At 33.6% G+C, this 22,573-nt stretch overlaps 1 protein-coding gene across 1 annotated transcript; it reads right to left on the reverse strand.

Moving 5' to 3' along the window:
* Window positions 1-14,100: 14,100 nt before the first annotated feature.
* LOC129232919 (zinc finger protein 271-like) lies at window positions 14,101-19,382 on the reverse strand. Its single transcript, XM_054867022.1, has 2 exons — window positions 17,798-19,382; window positions 14,101-14,117 (listed from the first exon to the last, which is right to left on the reverse strand). The coding sequence occupies exons 1-2, from the start codon at window positions 19,257-19,259 to the stop codon at window positions 14,101-14,103; spliced, it is 1,479 nt and encodes a 492-aa protein (XP_054722997.1). The 5' UTR covers window positions 19,260-19,382.
* Window positions 19,383-22,573: the final 3,191 nt, after the last annotated feature.

A 22,573-nucleotide genomic window follows, 5' to 3' on the forward strand; every position in this document is an offset into this window, starting at 1 on the left:
GCTGGAGATGGAAAAGTCACTTTCCTATGCCGTGATGAGTGCTAATAAGCATAAAGGCTCTGATCCTCGGCTGGAAATGACTGAGCTGGCGGTGTATTTCATGTATTTCTGCCTTAGCCCAGGCTAATGGGCGGTAACTTACTGAATATTGATAATTACTGTTCGAACTGAACAAATTGGGAATTTGTTTTGCAGGTTATAGAGCATAAAGAAACAACCATGTGTTATGTAATTCAAGTGTATTGAAATATTAGTTTTCATTTTAAGCGAAGTGAAAATAAAATATTTTCAATAAAATAATTTTTGTTTCTTTTTCGTAAAATGTTTATTAAAATTATAAATTAACGAGAATGAATAAATAGTGAAACAATGAAAAATTAATTGATGTATGAGAAAAAGTAAATGTCTGAATAACAAAGTATGAATAAGAATTTAAGTGAATGATTGAATAAGTTAATGAAATTAACTATTTGCCCAACATGCAGTTGACAACTTGTGTTGAATAGATTTCGATATCAACTAAGTAAGTACTGCTCTCAGCGCATAAAATTGGTCAGTTAAAGTCTGCATTTTAAAAATTGGTCAGTAAAATCAGGTTTTTTTTTTTTGCAAATTTACCAATTAATTAATTTTAAGATACTATTCACGGCCAATTTTGTTTTCATTTTCTGACTAACTTTTAAAAATACCAAAAAAAAGCAATAAATTGCTATTATACCAGCCCAATTTCGCCAACCTGTAGTCTGTGTTACTTGACAAAAGTATTTGCTATTCTTTTATTGGATTGAGATGAATTAGTTTTATGGAAAACCCAGCTCACCCCCCCCCCCCCCACCGTTCGATATTGGGTAAATTCTTAGAAACATTTTTTTTTGTTTTTGCCTAAAGTACAAGGTAAGATGAATGTTTTTTCAAGTACTATACATGACAGTTACATTTCTGTACAATATCGAGGTGAGTTAAATTTTGTTATGTTTAAATTCTTATTTTAAGTTGTTGCCTTAAACTTTCATCATAAGTTCTTGCAGTGTAAGTGACCTTACACCCTGTCCCAAAAATTTAAACAAAAGCATAAAGTACAATTCTCAGTAAAAATATGAATGGTAGGTAATTTCATATGTGTATATTAAAAATAAACAGTACTTAAAGCACAAAGTAAAGTTAATTTATTAGAGAAAATATCATGCAGGAGTGCCTCCCTAGGGGGGGTTCATGACGCAGATTATGCCGTTGAAATTTTTGGGCTGGTTTATTTTGAGGAATATTTTTCTCATTTTTTTTTCGGGGGGTTCTTTGCGATATTTATAGGGGATGCGCCCTTGATCTTAGGGGGATGGTCTTCTCTGCATCATGTATTGAATTTATTTAGGAGAAAAAAAGTGTAACCCAAACTTTTAAACTTTTTTGCATAGGCAAGTAGTGCACCAAAAAATCAGAGGGACAGAAATAAGGGGTGTTGGGGGGGGGGGCACCTCTGAAGCTGATTTTTTTTTTTTGGAAAATTAGGCTATATATTTAGATGGTAGCGTTAGTTTACTGATTAAAATGCCTCTAAAAGTATGGAATGTGGCCTCAAAAATCAGAACGGATAAAAAGTTTAAACTTCTCCCTTCCAATTCAAAGTTGCATTCTTATGAATTAGCATAAGAAAAGTCCATTCATTTGTACTTTTTTAGTTTTTATTCCTGCAAAAAAATCAATCCACTCTAAAAGAATCCATTTTCAATCGATTGTTAATTTATTACTCTACTTTTGGAAGTGAGGGGGCGGTTGTCTCCCTTGCGAGCCGCCTGTGCCTTTTAATTTATAAATGTCATTTAAGGTTGAGAAACACAGTTACAAATGTTAATATCAACTTGGGATCCTGTTATTGTCTGACCACGGATTGTATGGAAAGACAAACATCCGTTTTACAGCCTGAAATGGAAGAATCTATTATTTTTTTTATCGATACCAGCTTTAGCAGAAGCAGAGTCTCATTCAAATGAGCGGAATACCGGCATCAAATTTTTACTTTTCCCCCTCATTCAGATACTGGTCTTAATTGGACGTTTGAAAATTCCATACAATCCGTGGTCGGACAGTACCCTTACTTACTTCAAATACGTGGTTTTCCATCATAAGTATAAAGTTTTGCATTACATTTTCTATGAGTTCATAATAGTTCCATTTTCCATTGGATTTTTGTCTAGACTAAACGATAGGCCGTCCATGACATTGATAATACATATTTGTTGTATTAGGCACATGAGTAGGTGCCTAATCTTTCTGAAATACACAGTGGTACTCCTAGCAAATCCTGCATCAGAATAAAATGGCCCTCTAATATTTGGTGACAGTCATGGGAACTTATTTTCTTGAGAAATGAGAGCTAGCTAGCGCTTAGCTAGCTAGACTAAAATGCTTGTCTATTGAATCCAAAAGCATCTGAAGTAATTACTTATCCTCCATCTTGCCTGTCTAAAAAAAAAAACTTTTTCGTTCACTTCTGGAATCATGCCAGTAAATTTTTTATTCATCTGGTCCATCCAAGTTCCACTTTTTCTGAGTACTAAATATTGTTGACAGCTATTTGTCACCATAAACCGTCATTTCTTTGCCTGATTTAAACGTACGGTTTGTTATGGTGTTGGATTTATTTGACTGACATTTTTGCCGGTTTGTTAAAAGAAGCTTTCTCGAGCTCGACTATTAGCGGGTATTAGCATAGGCGGATTTAGGACTGAGTTCCTGGGGGGGGGGGGGGCAGGATTTTTTTTTTTGAGCAACATTTTTATTGCCCCCCATTCCCATGTTTTTGTCTGTTTCCTGTGATGCATAAATCCATGCTTTACTTTTTTGTGTGTCGTTTTCATTAATGTGTGTTTTCATGCTGTCCTTTTTGAATTGACCTTAAGAGAGGGACCTGGTATCGAGAGTGACGCAGGGCTCCCTTTTAAGTGGGAAATAGAATATCTCCAATTTTAGGGGGCCGGGGGTTTCTCCCCCGAAGGAAATTTTGTAAAATGGATACAAAATTCTGCATTTTGAAGCCTTATAAAAGTTAATCTATTTATTAATTTCTATGTCTATCCAATTAACAGTTGTACAGTATTGTTCAAACTTTGTAAGAAACAACCATTTTAAGTTTGAAAGAAAAAGTAAACTATAGATTTCTCATTACATCCTTTTTTTAATTATAAGTAGTGCAGAAAACGAAAAGGAATAGAGGAAGTGTATCATTTTTTTCCCTGGCTAAACAGATTAACAACATGGTGTAGAAGTAATTGGAGCTCACTTTGCTTAGGATTTTCAAAGACTTATCTAATTATTTTAAAGACTCTAGAATAAATAAAATTATTCAACGCACTTCATTTGTACTTTCCAGTATGATGTTTTAGTACTTGATTGTAAATTTTTACAGTCCTGTTCTAACTTTGTAAGAAATAGCTATTTTAAATTTCAAAGAAACCATAGATTTCTCATGACAACAACTTTTCTTCAATTGCAAGTGGGGCAGAAAACGAAAAGAAATAGAAGTAGTGTGTATTTTTTTCCGTGCTAAACAGATAGACAATATGCAGAAGTAAGATAAAAGCAATCAGTGCAAAAAAATTTCTAAAATACTGCATTCGGGATTGATTTAAAATAGCAAAATATGAAACATGTGAGTCACAAAAATTTATTTCAAATAATATGTTACAAACGTGAGAACCATGATTTTTACATTTTTAATATAGGATGTGACAAGGAGCTTAATTTGACATATTTTGGCATTCCTCCCCCTCTACCATTTGTTAGAAAATTTAAAATTTAAGGTTTGTAGCCACAGGTTTTCAAATATTCAAGGTTTTCAAGCACTTAAAAATTAAATTAGTTTTTTCAAACAATTTCCACTTTTTAAGGAACGAATCATGAATTTTTTTTTGGGAGTTAGGGACCCACTTCAAAGAAAGGGCCCTAAGCAATAGTTTGTTTATCTTATAGGCAAATTCGGCCCTGTTTGTAATTCACTCTTACCTGCAGATTTTTGCCTTGATTTTTTGTAATTTTCACGAAAATTCGTCAGTTTTTACGGTTAAAGGATTTTTACGATTTTACAAATCTTTGTTAGGTTTTTATAGACTTTTATAAAATTTCAGCAAATTTTTCCAAAACTTTTGATGACTCAATTATTTGGTTTTCAATAATGACAAGGACTTATTCAATTAGACTTAGATGATTATTACTTACCTTACTTTTTAAACAGTATTTATAAAGTAAGTAAAATCGTACTCTCCCTCTAATTAAAAAGATTCATTTAATCAGAACACTCAGATAACTGAAATTTATTCAGTTTGCGATAGTATTTATTTTCTCTTTCTCTCTCTCTCTCTCTTTAAAAAGAGAGAGAGAGAGAAGGAAAAAAAACTATGTGTTTTAGAATTTCTCAAAAGGCCAATTAATCTATTAAGAACATAAATATTATGCACAAATACTTTAAATGTGGACACAAATCATAACAAGTAGATCGTTCTGTTAGCGCGAATGAGGGGGAGGGAGATTTTTGCCCTTTGCTTTAAGTTCTAATTTGTTAAAATAATAGTCAATTATTATAAGTGTTGCAGCTTAATGTATAGCTCGTTTAGCCTATATTTTCATTCATATACTTGCCCAAATGGTTTTCAGTCCAAAATAGTGAATTTAGACACATTTTCAGCACCCCAGTGACAGCTGTGTTATTTGTTTTTAATGTTCGTTTTTCCCCCCTTTTCTTTCCTCCCATCAGAAAACGACATTCGCTTTTCTCTTCATTTTCATTAAACTATTCAAAAAAGAAAAAGTTATGATTTTTTTGTTTTAAGATTTTGGAAGATGTGTTGTTACTATATAAAGTCGTCCCAAAACTGGGGGAGCACTGCCCCCTATGCCCCCTCCCTATAAATCCACCCATGCCCTTCTGAACTATTGAAAAAAGAAAAAATAGTAAAACTTTTTTTTTTAATTCTTGGAAGATGTGTTGTTACTACATAGTCTTCCCAAAACTGGGGGGGGCATTGCCCCCCTCTGACCCCCCATAAATCCGCCCATGGGTATTAGAGGACCATCATATTACCAATACAGGATATGCTGGGCGGACCAAACATTATTGCATCAAGACAAAGCGTCTACTAATGCATCCATTTTAACAAATCTGTAGTTTGACATAAATAATATCAAAGTTATAGAACAGCCATCGGTTAGTCCAAACTTAAATTCAATGTAAAAAGTGTGGGGACATCAAGCACCAAAATTATATGAAACTGGAAGCCAATATTTTTCAACACAGGAATAACTTGATACTTACGATGGAAAACCATGGGTCTGAAGTAACTAGAGGGAATGGAAATATAATTTTATATTTACATTTGTAGCTGTGTTTCTCAACCTTAAAGATGATTCATAAATTAATCAGTGTCTGTAATTATAAGGCACCCTATTTTCCACGTTTTCTTAATAAATTCAACACATGGTGTTTTTAAAATAAATTGCCCTAACTTGTGTTTCACATACTGGTTATCATTATACACATATCTCTACATAGTATAAAATGAAGTCCCCAAAAAGCGTCTGTGTGTTTGAACTCGCAAAACTCGAGAACTACCTGGCCGGTTGCTCTGAAATTTTCACAGTTTGTTCCTTTAAGTCCTGAGAAGGTTTGCAGACCAGTTCGAATAAAATTCGATGAATAGTTCTTTTTTTATTCCAATTTACGTCCAATTTTCACATAAATTCTCAAATATGGGGGTGAAAATTACTTGCACATATTAATATTACATATCGTTAGAAAGGGTAGAATTTCCCGCGTTCTACGCAATTTGTTTCAATGCTCTAACTTTATTACGGCAGGAGTTATTTGCGTTTTTAGCTCGAACTTTTTAGGCTTAGCTGAAATTTAGGCACTAATTCCTTCATTAAATAAATCAATAAAAAGTGAAGGAATTGTCCCACAGCTTTCTTTTTGACGCCATTGGAAAAAGCGACCTTTTTTACTCCAGATCTAACTCGACCTATGGTCGAAAAAATAAGCTTTTATCTCGAAAGGAAAAAAAGTTACAAGCCTTTTTAAATGAAATTTAAGAAATCTCGATTCCATTCAAATTGTGAACCATTTTCTTTTGAATTTTAATTCCTTAAACTTATTTTGTGTTTCCATGGTTACGCATTTTAAATCCATCTTTCTGGATTTAATTTCTTAAAAGTATTTTAATATCTGTCGTCATTGTTTGGAAGGGAAATCATAATGTTTTTTTTTTTTTTATTTAATTTTTACGCCTGATTGTTGAATATACATCACTCGACACAATTTTTATTTTCAAGGTGGACCGGACAAAGCCGGCAACGCAGCTAGTGTGATATAAATTTCTCCATTCGTATTTTTACTGTGAATTGTATTTTATGCTTCTGTCTATACTTTTGGGACAGGATGTAGTTTTTTACATGCAAAAAATATTTACTTATTAGTAATTATAAAACAATCTTCTAACTGTGTTCTAGTTTAGTAAAAGACTAGAAAATCACCCGTCAAGGTATGAAGGGGGAAAATTGCTCCTACATTTAAACGAAACCATTGCCTGGTTGGTGATATTTTGATAGTTGAAATCGTAACCCTAAACTCCAGTAGGTAGCGTTCATTGTTGACCATTTTGTCATTTCTTCATTCCCCTGAAATGACAGTCTTACCAGTAAAACAGTTAAGTTATCGGATCGAGTTCAGCCGTGCCACAATAGTGCCTTTCCCTGCATGTTAAACATTGCCAGAACCCAAAACAAGTTATCAAATTATCATGCCGTGGCGCGATTTCATTGTTGAAACTTGCGGGTTGCTGGATCATTGGCTATGAGGATGTTTTTAAATAAAAATTAACATGGTTAAGTATATAATTTATACATTTTTTTTTTCGCTTTGTATTCCCTGATCTCAGAATTTTTCTGAAATTTTTTTTCCACTTAGTTTTTCAAGAGGAAAAGTGAATAAAAAACTGCTTTCAATCACTTGATAATATTTGAAACAGTTGCAAAATCGTTTAATTTATTTTCCTAGTTTCAGAAAAGTTTTATTTATTATACAATGAATATATTAATTAAACTAAACTTTCAGTCAAAATTTGTACCAAATCAGCTGTACGTTATGTTGCTGCCCATTACAAACAAAGCTAGTATCTATTTCACAAAGTATGATATTCTTTTTTGTTACGCCAAAGTTTAATTTTTTAAATTTTAGTCAGTATATGGTTAGTATTGGTCAGTATTTTATAATTTTTGGTCAGTAAAGTCTGTATTTTTGACCCTCCAAACAATTTTAGCCCCTGTGCTCTGAACATCAGTAGATCTCAGTTCATAATTTAAAATATTAATAACAAAATCTTGATTATTTTGAATGATATGTTTTTATAAACCCACGAAATATTGCAGTGAATCAATGTATTTAGCAGTATTTCAGCGAAAGTGTGATCCTTTTGCTACGGACATGTCGTACTCTCCCGTATTGATTAGGCACCTACTCATGTGCCTAATACAACATCAGTAGATCTCAATTCCTAATTTAAAATATTAATAACAAACTCTTGATTATTTTGATTGAAATGATTTTTAAACCCACGAAATATTGCAGTGAACCAATGTATTTAGCAGTATTTCAGCGAAAGTGTGATCCTTTTGCTAAGGACATGTCATACTCTCCCGTATTGATTAGGCACCTACTCATGTGCCTAATACAACATCAGTAGATCTCAATTCCTAATTAAAAATATTAATAACAAACTCTTGATTATTTTGAATGATATGTTTTTATAAACCCAGGAAATATTGCAGTGAACCAATGTATTTAGCAGTATTTCGGCGAAAGTGTGACCCTTTTGCTAGGGACATGTCATACTCTCCCGTATTGATTAGGCACCTACTCATGTGCCTAAAATAACATCAGTATATCTCAATTCCTAATTTAAAATATTAATAACAAAATCATGATTATTTTGAATGATATGTTTTTATAAACCCACGAAATATTGCAGTGAATCAATGTATTTAGCAGTATTTCAGCGAAAGTGTGATCCTTTTGCTACGGACATGTCGTACTCTCCCGTATTGATTAGGCACCTACTCATGTGCCTAATACAACATCAGTAGATCTCAATTCCTAATTTAAGATATTAATAACGAACTCTTGATTATTTTGATTGAAATGATTTTTAAACCCACGAAATATTGCAGTGAATCAATGTATTTAGCAGTATTTCAGCGAAAGTGTGATCCTTTTGCTAAGGACATGTCATACTCTCCCGTATTGATTAGGCACCTACTCATGTGCCTAATACAACATCAGTAGATCTCAATTCCTAATTAAAAATATTAATAACAAACTCTTGATTATTTTGAATGATATGTTTTTATAAACCCAGGAAATATTGCAGTGAACCAATGTATTTAGCAGTATTTCGGCGAAAGTGTGACCCTTTTGCTAGGGACATGTCATACTCTCCCGTATTGATTAGGCACCTACTCATGTGCCTAAAATAACATCAGTATATCTCAATTCCTAATTTAAAATATTAATAACAAAATCTTGATTATTTTGAATGATATGTTTTTATAAACCCACGAAATATTGCAGTGAACCAATGTATTTAGCAGTATTTCAGCGAAAGTGTGACCCTTTTGCTAGGGACATGTCATACTCTCCCGTATTGATTAGGCACCTACTCATATGCCTACTACAACATCAGTAGATCTCAATTCCTAATTTAAAATATTAATAACAAAATCTTGATTATTTTGAATGTTATGTTTTTGTAAACCCACGAAATATTGCAGTGAATCAATGTATTTAGTTGTATGTGTTTGAACAAAATAATTCAAACATTTTGAATAAACAAGACTCATTGCTCACAACATTCCCAGGGAAAAAATAATAAGTTTTATTATTTTACAAATGAGACAAATTATTTGTATCAGTACAAGGTGATACAGTACATGCAAATTATTTTATTGAAAAACTATTTTACAAAGTAAATATCTCGATGTTTGAATACGATAAAAATGAAAATATTTTAAAAGTAAAATTTGAACAATTATAGATTAACGCAGAGGGACGAATGAACTTTACTCAGAAACAGATGACTGAAATTTATACATTAAAATGATTTTTTTTTTCACACATTTGATACAAATAGCTAAAACCACTTTTAAAATAAATAATAAGCACATTTACATTATTCTCTAACTTGTTGAAAACATTTTTGTTTTTATCTTGATAGCACATTTGGTTGTCTTGTGTAATTCAGAAGAAAAAAAGTGAATATACAAAGCTAAAATATAAAAATAGTTTTCAGTATAAGGGAGACAGACTTCTCTTGGAAATAACATTTCATGAACAATTAATATTATTCCACACTTGCATATGTATACTAATTTGAAGCAGTAGCGTCGATTCGGGGGGAAACGACCTCCCCCCCCCCCCCACTTTTTACGAGAAATTTATTTTATTTTCCAACTAAAGAACCAAAACTAGAAATTACAAAAAAAAAAAAAAAACCAGAAATGTAAAAAATTTCAGAACATAATTACTTGTTTTACTTTGTACATCTTTTACGAAACATCCCCCCCCCCACATTTTTCATGGGAAATTTATTTTCTTTTCCAATTAAGAAACCATAACTAAAAATTGCAAAAAAGCAGATATGTCAAAATTTTCAGAATATAATTATATGTTTTACTTTGTACACCGGGATAAATAATGTAATTGTAATTCATGTCTAAGTTTCTTCGAGGGAAGTTATTGTGTACATAATTCATCAAAACCCTAAGAAAAAGGTGAGTTAAGTTGTTAGATTTTCATCAATTTCCACTTGTCTGCTCTCAAAACAAGCCCAAGCAAAATTTTGTACTTTTCTCTTTTTTTTCAATTTTTGCTGTCGGTTTTTCTTTTTGAGCAATCAGAATTGCTTTCATTTGACTGTTTTGATATGCTATCATTTTATTTTCCCGCCAGCTCCTCCCGATGCTACTCCTATAGCGAAAACCGTCTCCAGGTTACGTCAATATCCTACACACAAGAGCATACATACACATACATACAAACACATACACACAGAAACATCTATACACACGCATACATACAGACACATACACCTACATATACACACACACAACTACCCACATATTCATGCATGCATACAGACACAAACACACATACCCTGCCCCCACGCATACAAACACATACACACACACACTCGTGATTGCGAAAAACATAATTTGAATTCAAGATGTCAAAATTAAAATTATTATTATTAATATTATTATTATTATTATTTTTTTTTTTTTGCGCCCTCCCTTCTCTTCTTATGAGCCTAAAACGCAGCATCTGATTTGAAGCCATACGCTTTTTTTTATAATGAAAATGAATTTGATATAATGAAAGTTAAATAATTGTGATTTTCTTTTTGAAGTTCATTGTAGTCATGACATTTGAAGGAAATGATAGAATCATCTATAATTGAAACTGAAAATATTTCAACCACTGTAGCCACTCGTGCATCCAGGAGCGAAGTATGACCTAATCACACTTTTTCTTTTTACTATTTGTTGCCATTTACAAATAATTTCAATTCTCTATAAAACAAGTGTTACGGCATATTTTCGCATATCAGATTCAAAATATCAACGTAGGCGGGAACTTGCGCGCCCTCTCACGGTTTCCTCCTTTGGAGGGCGATTTTTGTAACATACGAACATTGGCCGATCGGAATGCTACTCCTTACTCCTTCTAGGCACTATATTAAAACTTAACAAAGACAAAGATATTATTCATTACTACAGTGAACGCCGGTTAATTGAATAAGTGGTTAATTGAATCAGCCGCTGTAATGGATCAAATTGTCAAAAACAGAATAGAATCCAGCTTTATTGAATTAGCCACTTTACAGAATCAAAACTTTGGGGAGATAATATTTCCGGGCTTATTGGCCGTGGTCTAATTGGAGTAGAATTTCCAGACGTTTCGGCTTGCAGCCATCATCAGTGGTTTGAGTTTGGTGAGACTGATTCCTGGCTTCCGTGGCTCCGGTATTTAAGCAAACCTGCTGCTGGTCCTTATTGGGAGGCGTTCTCAAGCCGCTGGTGGAATAAGGTTCCTGATTGGATGAGATTCAAGCCGCTGGGAGATCCTGGTACCTGATTGGATGGGATTCACAAGCCGTGCTGGCTACCGGTTTCTGATTGGATGGGACCACAGTATGTTTAAGACTCTTGTGGCGAGCGGATCTCAGGGCAGGGTGCCATGTTTTTGGTAAATTGAAATTCTCCTCTTTTCTGTTGAAATTAAAGGGGTGTTTGAAAATTTCTATAGCTTTGCGATGAAGACGGGCAAAGTAATGAGATGTTGTAGCCAAGATTTCTGTGTCTTTAAATTTGATGTTGTGGACTCCTTCTTGTTGGCTGTGTTCGGCTACGGCTGACTTATCATAATTTCCTAAACGGCAATGACGAACATGCTCAGAAAGGCGTGTCTTGATGCTGCGCTTCGTAGTTCCAACATAAACTGATCCACAGGAGCACGGAATTTTGTAAACACCAGATGTGGAGAAAGGGTCACGGGGGTCCTTCACGTTTGCTTAAATACCGGAGCCACCGAAGAAAGGAATCAGTCTCACCAAACTCAAACCACAGATGATGGCTGCAGCAAAGCAAGCCGAAATGTCTGGAATTTGTACTCCAATTAAACCACGGCCAATAAGCCCGGAAATGTTATCTCTCCATATTGATGCCGGCCTTGAAAGCCTTAAAAAGGATTTAGAATCAAAATTGTTTAGAACAAATGTGATTCATATAAGCGGCGGCTGTAGAACTTCAAGGGATTCGTGAGCGCAAAAGAAATAAAATAGCATGTAAAATAAACAATAATTAACTCAATATTCCTGGTTACTGTGCATAATAAATAACAATGGTAATTCTCTTAATGCTGCGAACGTGAGTGGTGTGCACGCCAGCCTCAGTTAAATTTTAGATTACATTAAAAAATATTTGTTTTGTGTTTCTGATTCCATAAGTTGTACAGTGCCCGTCACTAATAATATCACTGGATTATAAAATCAGCCGCTTTATAGAATCAAATCTGAAAGAACAGAATCATTTCTATATCAAAACATGTTAAGTTTATCCTTTAATAAAATCATCCTCGCCGTTTTATAAAATCAAACTTTTGGAGAGCATATGTTAATTCTTCTCTGAATAGAACCAGAATTTTATTTTTTCTTTTAAGGATTTAAAACATTGCAGCACTAGTAAAATAACAAATTCCACATAAACAAAAACGAAAAAAAGGTGAAGTTTGTACGTTTTTTTTTTTTTTTGGGGGGGGGGGAGTTGAATTTAAAAAAAGAAGAATGAAGCAGTCTCAAGAGAATTGTTTCAGAGCCATATATTTAGTTGGTGCTGCCTGTCTCCACTTTGCAGAACTGTTTCGACATGCAGCCGTGATCACTCACCACTGAGTCAATCAGTTCGTGCTCATTCAGCTATCTAAAGGGGTTGAGAGTTCATTTTTACAATTGAATTAAAATTGTTAGCTAGCAAGTCGTTACGACTTGAGTGTGAAAGATTAATTTGAAATTTTAAATTAGTGTGACAAGCTTCCTAAATGTAGTTAGTGTGATGCTAAAATTAAATTATGGATTTCTCTATCTTTACTTTCAAATTCGCTTATTCAAATAATAATAAATCAATATTTTAAGATCCTTGAGAAATTTTGAAAATGTACCTTATGTAAGTTAAAATGTCAACTGTATTTTGCAACTGAACTAAAATAATACAATATAACTAGACTAAAAATAAAATACAACTAATCGTAATTAATTTCTTTTTTAGAGTATTTATATTTAAAAACCTTTTATCTTTTTGAGTGCATGAATGCCGGTTTATAAAATCAGCCGCTTTATAAAATCAAATGTCCTCAGAACAAATGTGATTTTAATAAGAGGCGGGCACTGTAGCAATAATATGCTCTGCTAATATTACGTTCAAAATAAAGTTATGAGTAGTGATGTAAATTTTTGTGTATGAAATTATTTAGATCATTTAAATTACTAGCTTCAGCCATCTGAATCAGCTTTAGTTTCCTATACTACTGTATCAACCACATAAAATGTGTATGGGGGGGGGGGGACGTGATCTCATGTGATTGTTTAAAGGGATTCTGCGTAGATTACAGGACTACTGGTAGACCCAAAGGGCTGAAATCCCTTTTACTATACTATACTATACTAAACCGAATAGCTTGAGCAAGCTAAGGCTCCTATATATATACGAGCCGACGCATCAGCTTAAGATCAGCCTTTTTGGATCAGAGCGCATGTTTGAGTGGTTGCCGTTTCTGGCAAGTTATCACCATTGTTGAGCTTTCACTGGGAACAATTCTTAGGGGCAAGTGAATTATGTATTAAATTAAATATTGTTTTTTTGGCTAACTCGGCGAAACACGAAACTTCCCTCTGGTAACCCTAGCTTCGCAACAATGAAAAATCCGATCCAAAACGGCTAAACTTAAGCTGATGCGACAGGCTATCTATATAGCGGCTCTAGAGCAAGCTAAATGAACAGAAGTATTTTTATTTTTAAAAATGATAAAATTTTGGCAGAAAAATTGCTTTTACCATTACTGCCTAAATGACAACACAGGTCTTTTCACAGTGTAGTAGACCCATGAGTAGACCAAATGTATTTTATTAGAATGTACTAAGAAACAATACTTAAAGAGAGTTAATGTAAGCAGAAAAAAGCAGAACATCGAAAAAATAAAATGAGATGTGGAAGATATGTCACGAAATTCTTATTTTATGGCATATATTTATAAATCTGAAAATGTTCGAGTTATTGAAAGAATGGAAACAGATATATACGTTTGAAAATGAATTCTAACTAAATTGTTGAATAGTAAGAAATGAAAAACTGCATTTTAAATCAGGATTTCTGAGTTGTAGCCACTGGCGGCCAGAGTGACAAAAAGCAGTAACCTCTTTTGCACTTTCGGCAGCTATGTTTTATAAAGTATATCCATAGCTCAAAAAGTGAATAACTTATTCGCAGTTTGTAACACTAACAAAAAATTTAGGGATAATTATACGCTACAAAAAATAAATAAAAATTAATCAAATTTTTATAACATAAAGATATAAAAAATACAACGAAAAGTAACATTTTTCAAATTTTTAATACGGCAAAGATGGGATTTAGAGCGTTTTTTTTTTTTTGGCGCGATACTGCCTTTAACAAATACAGTGAAACCTCTTCAAGCGGCCACCTGTCTTAAACGGCCACCCCTCTTAATGGCCAATTTTTTGCAGCACAAATTTTTTGGCCAATAGACTTAATGCTAAAAACACCCCTAGCAACGGCCACACAACCCTTCTTAACGGCATCCGAGTGAGTGCGGCCATCCTGTTTTTCAGAAAAATGTATTCACTTCTTGTTTCTAATATACAGCCTTTCGGTTCAAGGAGGAGAAATGTTATTGGCTGTAAACTAATTTCAATAACTTAAGTTAAAATGTCACTGGGGCTTATTTTATTAGTTGGCCAGTGTGTGCGTGCGTGATTGATCTGGGTCGCAAACAGCACTGTGGAAGAATATTTTCACGAATCTCGAACAATGTATTGAAGTTCTGAGCAATATGAGCATTGATAACTGGCGAGAGTATTGTTAGAACTCTGTTTTTGAATTCTTTCCAAGTACGAAACAGCAATGTGTTGCTTCGATATTTACAGTACCGACTCAGAGAAACGTCTTCTGGCTAACGAGTTGTCCGAAAATTAGTGTTCCTCAATTAAATCTAAAATTATTTTGAGATTGATTTAAATTGACTATTAAGATCACTCTCTGCACACATTATTAACGTTTTTAGAATAAATAATTTTTTGTGACTTTCAGGCACTAATTCGGCATTTAACTCTCAATATATTTTCTGATACGTTTTGTTATCGTCGGCAAGCTAAATTTTCAACTGAGGTGATTTTGGGGTTTTGGAGCTAATAGATAAAGTCATCGGAAATTTGGATACAATCACAAATAAATTCATTAGAGATTTACATTTTGAACTGAAAAATGAATTTGAAAACGATTGTTAGAGAAGAGTAAAAACTTATGTCAGAAATTTTACTCTTTCATTGAAATATGAAAACAATAAATTAAATAAAAAATTATTTCCTGTTTAGAAAAGTCTCAAACTTCATTTTATGTGTTATAATTGCTTATACGTATTACGAATTACAGTCAAGTTCCGACTTATGCGAGGGATGCGTTCCAAGACCCCTAGCGTAAGTCAGAATTTCGAGGTGTGGAAAAGGCTATGTGTAAAAACTTTTATAAATATACCCAAATATTTTAGACACTTGTAAACACCATCTCAAACTGTTACAAACCATTTCTTAACTACACATTACTGTTTCTTACATAAAAACTGAACTGTTATTTTTATTTAAATTTTTTTTTATGCAACATAAAATACTGCTACAATGCACAAATCAATGGGAAAAAAAGACATAAAATAAACCAGTACGGTACGTACGAGTATATAGTAAGAAAAACAAATGCACTATAGTTTTACTGTAGAGTAGATCTAGTAATGATATTTGTTACTTAAAAAAGTGAAGATGATGATGATTTTTGCTGCCTGATCAAACCGCTATTCTTGTATATATATATTTAAATACACAATGCATTTGCTTCACTAGTTCTTTTATTATGCTTCCACATCTGTGACAATGCCACTCTTCCTGGTTTCTTAAATTCACAATAGAAGAGCAGCTTCCATTTTCATAATTTTAGCATTTTGCTTGGATACTACTCGGTGAACTTTTACGGATTTTATTTTCTTGACTTTTAACTGTACACATGGAAGATTCACTCTTACATTAATTGTCGTGCTACCTTCGACGCATTTTATAGCTGTTCAAGCACATAATCTTTAGCTTTTCTTTAATTAGATTTTTAGCTTTTCTTCATAAAACTTTCTCTCTTTTTTTTCTATCTACACAAACTTTAGATAAAACATCATTCTTAGGTGTCATTATTTTCATCAACTTTCACATTTTTAATGAAAAAAATAAATGGAAAATGAGGAGTAGTTGTATAAGCGGTGTTCAGACTAGTACGGTGTGGGAACTTCCGCACTCAGTGATGCTAAGGGATGAAGGCCATTCATAAAAGATTTTTTGTAGCCAATAACAAAGCCGATACTTACACACCGAGATTCTCTTCCGAAAATTTTTGTGTTGCAAGTCGACGAATTCGCGTTAGGTCTAAAATTCTTTACCGGTGAAAAAATCGCATTGTAGCCATTTCCCGTAAGTCGGATCGCGTTGTAGCGGGAGTCGACTGTATAGAAAATATTTTGGCACTGTAACGAAAACCCTTTAAAGCGGCCACCCCGTTTGACCGGACGAAATTTTAGGGATAGAAAGGGTAGCCACTCAGAGAGGTTCCACTGTAAACCAAAACACAGTCACCATATCTGGCAACTATGACTTTTTTTTTGGTAGCCATTTTAAACGAAATGGCAGCCAGTTGGCGACTGGCCACCGCTGATCTAGAGCTTTACCATTCAAGTACCCTACTTGCTCGTGTGGATATCATGGCCTCCGTGGAAGAATGAATTATGGGATTTGAAAAACTGCATTGAAAGAACGTGAGTTCATTGGATCCGGCTATCCGCTTATTCTGCAAACTTTAATGAAAACACCATGATGTGATATTTACAATGATTAGTTTTGTAATCGAAAATTATTTGTTTATGTAAATCCCGTTATGACTTTGAGGATCTCATACAACAAATTTGAGTATTTAACGCAATTTTTCAGTCAATCAGTCACCGGTGTGATGACTGGTTTTGACACGAAAAAAATTAAATAAAAAAAACTTAAATCCAAAACACGTTTTGCCCTAGAACGGTTTCCTATATGCCTCATCAAACTTCATTTCTCAGCAAAAGCTTTCAAATACAATTCACAAGAATTTTCGGCAGCGTGAACTCTCACGTGTTGTTTTTAGTCACACAAATGCGGTTTTTCGATAGCGTGAACTCTCAAGTGTTTCTTTAAATTTGAAGCGTCAGAAAATTTCTTTGAACAATAGTCGCATGAAAATGGCTTTTCGCCAGTATGGAGTCTTAAATGTCTCTTTAAGCTTGAACCTGAAGCAAATTCCTTGAAACAATAGTCACACGAAAGCGGTTTTTCGTCAGTGTGAACTGTCATGTGCTTCTTTAAAACTGACGCATCAGAAAACGTAATTGAACAATAGTTACACGAATGCAGCTTTTTGACCATGTGAACTCTCAAGTGTTTCTTTAAATTTGAAGCGTCAGAAAATGTCTTTGAACAATAGTCACATGAAAATGGCTTTTCGCCAGTATGGAGTCTTAAATGTCTCTTTAAGCTTGAACCTGAAGCAAATTCCTTGAAACAATAGTCACACGAAAGCGGTTTTTCGTCAGTGTGAACTGTCATGTGCTTCTTTAAAACTGACGCATCAGAAAACGTAATTGAACAATAGTTACACGAATGCAGCTTTTTGACCATGTGAACTCTCAAGTGTTTCTTTAAATTTGAAGCGTCAGAAAATGTCTTTGAACAATAGTCGCATGAAAATGGCTTTTCGCCAGTATGGAGTCTTAAATGTCTCTTTAAGCTTGAACCTGAAGCAAATTCCTTGAAACAATAGTCACACGAAAGCGGTTTTTCGTCAGTGTGAACTGTCATGTGCTTCTTTAAAACTGACGCATTAGAAAACGTAATTGAACAATAGTTACACGAATGCAGCTTTTTGACCATGTGAACTCTCAAGTGTTTCTTTAAATTTGAAGCGTCAGAAAATGTCTTTGAACAATAGTCGCACGAATATGGATTTTCGCCAGTATGGATTCTTAAATGTCTCATTAAACTCGAACCCGAAGAAAATGCCTTTGAACAATAGTCACACAAATGTGGCTTTTTGTCACAGTAAACTCTCGTGTGTTTCCTAAAATCTGAAGCGTTAGAAAATGTGTTTGAACAATAGTTACACGTATGCAGCTTTTCGGCCATGTGAACTGCCATGTGTTTCTTTAAATTTGAAGCGTCAGAAAATGTTTTTGAACAATAGTCACACGAATATGGCTTTTCGCCAGTGTGGAGTCTTAAATGTCTCATTAAACTCCAACCCGTAGAAAAAGCTTTTGAACAACAGTCACACAAATGCGGCTTTTTTTCACTGTGAACTCTCGTGTGTTTCCTAAAATCTGAAGCGTTAGAAAATGTGTTTGAACAATAGTCGCACGAATATGGCTTTTCGCCAGTATGGAGTCTTAAATGTTTCATTAAACTCGAACCCGTAGAAAATGCCTTTGAACAACAGTCACACAAATGTGGCTTTTTGTCACTGTGAACTCTCATGTGTTTCCTAAAATCTGAAGCGTTAGAAAATGTGTTTGAACAATAGTCGCATGAATATGTCTTTCTGTCACAATGGAGTCTCAAATGTCTCTTCATGCTTGAACCGGAAGAAAATTCCTTTGAACAATAGTCACACGAAAGCGGCTTTTTGTCAGTGTGAACTGTCATGTGTTTCCTTAAACCTGAACTGTCAGAAAATGTCTTTGAACAATAGTCGCACGAATATGGCTTTTCGCCAGTATGGACTCTTAAATGTCTCTTTAAGCTTGAACCCGTAGGAAATTTCTTTGAACAATAATCACATGAATGCGGCTTTTCGTCAGTGTGATTTCTCAAGTGTTTGTTTAAATTTGAAGCATTAGAAAATGTCTTTGAACAATAGTCGCACGAATATGGCTTTTCGCCAGTATGGACTCTTAAATGTCTCTTTAAGCTTGAACCCGTAGGAAATTCCTTAGAACAATAGTCACACGAAAGTGGCTTTTTGTCAGTGTGAACTCTCATGTGTTTCCTAAAATCTGAACCGTCAGAAAATGTCTTTGAACAATAGTCGCACGAATATGGCTTTTCGCCAGTATGGACTCTTAAATGTCTCTTTAAGCTTGAACCCGTAGGAAATTTCTTTGAACAAAAATCACATGAATGCGGCTTTTCGTCAGTGTGAACTCTCAAGTGTTTCTTTAAATTTGAAGCGTCAGAAAATGTCTTTGAACAATAGTCGCACGAATATGGCTTTTCGCCAGTATGGAGTCTTAAATGTCTCATTAAACTTGAACCCGCAGAAAACTCCTTTGAACAATAGTCACACGAAAGAGGCTTTTCTTCAGTGCGAACTGCCATGTGTTTATTTAACTCTGAAGCGTCAGAAAATGGCTTTGAACACTAATGAATATAGCTCTTCCCCAGTATGGAGAGGGTTTATTTTCAACGTATAATCGAAGGCTTCTTTTCAACTAATTTGAATCTTCTTTATTTTGTATAACTCAAAGTGAGGTTACGTTCGATAAACTTAGAGCAAAGAAAAATGTAATTAAGCTCAATAACTTCACACTTGGTTAAATATTTCCAAAAGATATAGCTCCTTTTGCCAGCAAGAGAAACAAACTAAAAAGCATCAAATGCAGGTAGTTCAGACACTATTGCTTCCTTTGACCCTCTTTTTATTCAATAACAAAAGGACATGCAAAACCAAAGAAGCTAACTTTTGTAAAAAGTGTAATTGTTATTGAGTTCCAATGCAATTCTGTTAGGTCCAAAGAAAAAGAAAAAGTTTTTTTTTTTTTGAAGTTACGTTTAGAAGAATATAGCTTTAGTAGAAGAGCAGAAATGACCACTATATCGATTTGAATGAATGCAGTATTGGACAATTATTAGCTACATTGCGAAAAAGACTGAGCTCATAGCAGCAGACACTTCTGTCTATCAGTTGGAACGCCCTACCTTGATTTGACTGGCTCAGCTCACAAAATAAAACCCTCCATCTGATGTCTTAAAATTTTGGAAAATGGCACTTCTCAAAAGCTTTCTTTTGATAAACTTCTTTTGATGAATGTGCAGAGGGAGGTTTTATTGCTCAAGTAAAACATTGATGTCACACTTGTCCAAGTCTGATGTCATACCATGTGGATTGCAGCTAAAAATAATGAGAAAGAAAAATTAATAATGAAAAAAATTATATCTAGTCACAATAAGTAAAAAGGAGTGAAGTTGTGTAGCTGAATAAGAAATTGGACGTCAAAAAAATATGTGTTTAAAAAAGAACAGGGATCATTTCATTTAACAATAGAAAAGAATATACAGGGTGCCCCTTGAGAGTGTGTGAGTCCCTCATCACCCTCTTAATTTCGGAACGACCACTGCTTTCTTTATAAACGTGGTGTCTAGGTATAGTAAATTGGATTTGCGCTACCAAACAAATCCGTTTACAGCGCTACCTGCTGGAAAATTGCGGAGTAAGAATTTCTATCTCGAATAGAAATTCTTAGATGTTCCGATAGAGTAAAAAAACGATTTACAAAGCTGTAGAGCAATATCGATTTTGTACAAAAAGACACCTTGTGAACATCAATGCAGAGAATAGAGATAATCTTCACTGTGAAGTGAGAAAATAATCAAAAGGATAGCAAGATGTAACAATATACCGATTTTTGACATTTTGGTGTCATGTTTTACAAAAGAAGGTTTTTATTTCCGCTTCCGTCTAAATTTCGTGACGTCACAGGAACGTAGTTCTGGGACGTTTACTTGTAATCACGAAAACCTAAAGCATGTTTTAACCATTAAATTTTCACATCAAGTCATTGAGGTCTTTCTGTACTAAATCAATAACACTGTACGATTTTGTATTCACTTTTTCCCCTATCTAGTTATATTTTCCTGATATGAAAGTTAACTCCACAGTTTTGTACCAGGTGGCGCTGCGAGCTGTCTCATTTGGTAGCGCATATCCAATTTTTTATACGTAGACAGTATGTTTATAAAGAGAGCAGCCGTTCCAAAATTAAGAGGTTGGCAAGGGACTTGTGAAGTGGGCACCATGTATAGGGTCTCTCCAAACATTCAGAATATTTTATTGCATAAGATATTTAAACGTTCAACAATGATTTTTTTCCCTGTAGGTTTGCGGAGTTTTGTGAAAGAATAAAAGTTTTGTGTAATATTTCATACAAGAAAACACAGTATAATCACATAAATTGGTTTCTGGGACTAATATACTATACGGTGACGAATGTAACATTTTTACCACCTTTTACCACATTTTTACGCATGAAATTCAGCTCTCAATTTCTATAAACCTTAGGTAGCTATTATTGTAAAAGCAAGATATTCCGTTATTTTCATTCCCAAACTTTATTTTTCATGCAGAATAATATACATTTATGCTTATAATGAAACAAAAACTAATATTTATTCAAATATGACGTGTGACAAACGCAACTCTGATGATGGAAAATCTTAGAAAAAAGATGCGTTTAGATTTTTGGATAGGAATGTGTGAGAAAATTAATTAATAAGTAAGCGCCGACATTTTGTCTAAAATCTAACAGTTCTATCAACAAAATTTTCACTTGAATTAAATTATGCTTTTTTATTTGCTTTGAGCAAAAAAAAAAAAAAAAAACCTCCACGTTTTGAAGTGAAACTTTTTATGCGAGGACTTTGAGTTTCTGATCCTCAGCCCTTTCTTGTGACGGAAGTGACGCAGTTGCTTTTCAATTGTTGCCAAAAACAATGAAAAATGATAGTAATTATAAAGTTAGCTTTGTTAATAAACTTAAAAGCATATATTTGTGGGTTTGGGGCATTTTAAACGTTTCAAATAATGTAGGTTTTTGAAGATTTCTTTGATTTAAGTTAAGTCATGAATTGAAAAGCGCAATCCACATTGCTAAGGTTCAGCCTTAAATTTGGTTTGTTAACTTTTATTACCAAAATTGACTTTATAATTACTATTCCTTTTTTTTATTTTTGACATTAACTAAAAAGCGGATTTCGAGTAATATTTAGACTTGCTCGTTCTTTATTACATATTTTCATCATTAAAATATACAATTCTGTTCTGAATGTAAAAAAAAAAGACGTTAAAAGTTTCAATTCTATCATGGGTCTTAACCACAAACATATACACTATATCACCAAATGTAACGTATTAGGATACTTACAAAAATTCATTTTTACAGATTTCTCTAGGAATAAGAGACTAAATGCTCTGTAATTTTTTTCATATAAAAGGTATACAGCTCAGCTGTCACTTCCCAATAAAAATTGAATCTATTGCAATTAGGGAACTAGCATCAAGTTGAGAAAACAAAAAAAGTTTTTGACCATCCTTCATTGTAAATAGCGGGAAATAAGCTATAAATTTCAGAAATATGTTTACGAACTATATAATAGAGGACATAGATGCATTTCTTTCAAAAATAAATTTTATTGAAAGGTTTTCGGCTCATAACACGCAGAGTTTTCCGTCAACCGTTACTAAACTTTCAGATTATTTGACAGCATACAAGAAAAACATAATAATAAAATTTAAAATAAAATATTGAAAATTCGATGCAATATGAACGTTTAAAGAAATTAAATTTTCATTACACATGTGCGAAGGACAGCAATTTATAACCATTAAGAAGAGATAAAATGGAGGGAGTGAGAAC

Source organism: Uloborus diversus, unplaced genomic scaffold, assembly GCF_026930045.1.
Source record: "Uloborus diversus isolate 005 unplaced genomic scaffold, Udiv.v.3.1 scaffold_14, whole genome shotgun sequence".
Taxonomy (NCBI): domain Eukaryota; kingdom Metazoa; phylum Arthropoda; class Arachnida; order Araneae; family Uloboridae; genus Uloborus; species Uloborus diversus.

Excerpts from the sequence above, each read along its gene's own strand:
- LOC129232919 (XM_054867022.1), bottom strand. The coding sequence starts at position 19,259 with ATGGCAGTTCGCACTGAAGAAAAGCCTCTTTCGTGTGACTATTGTTCA.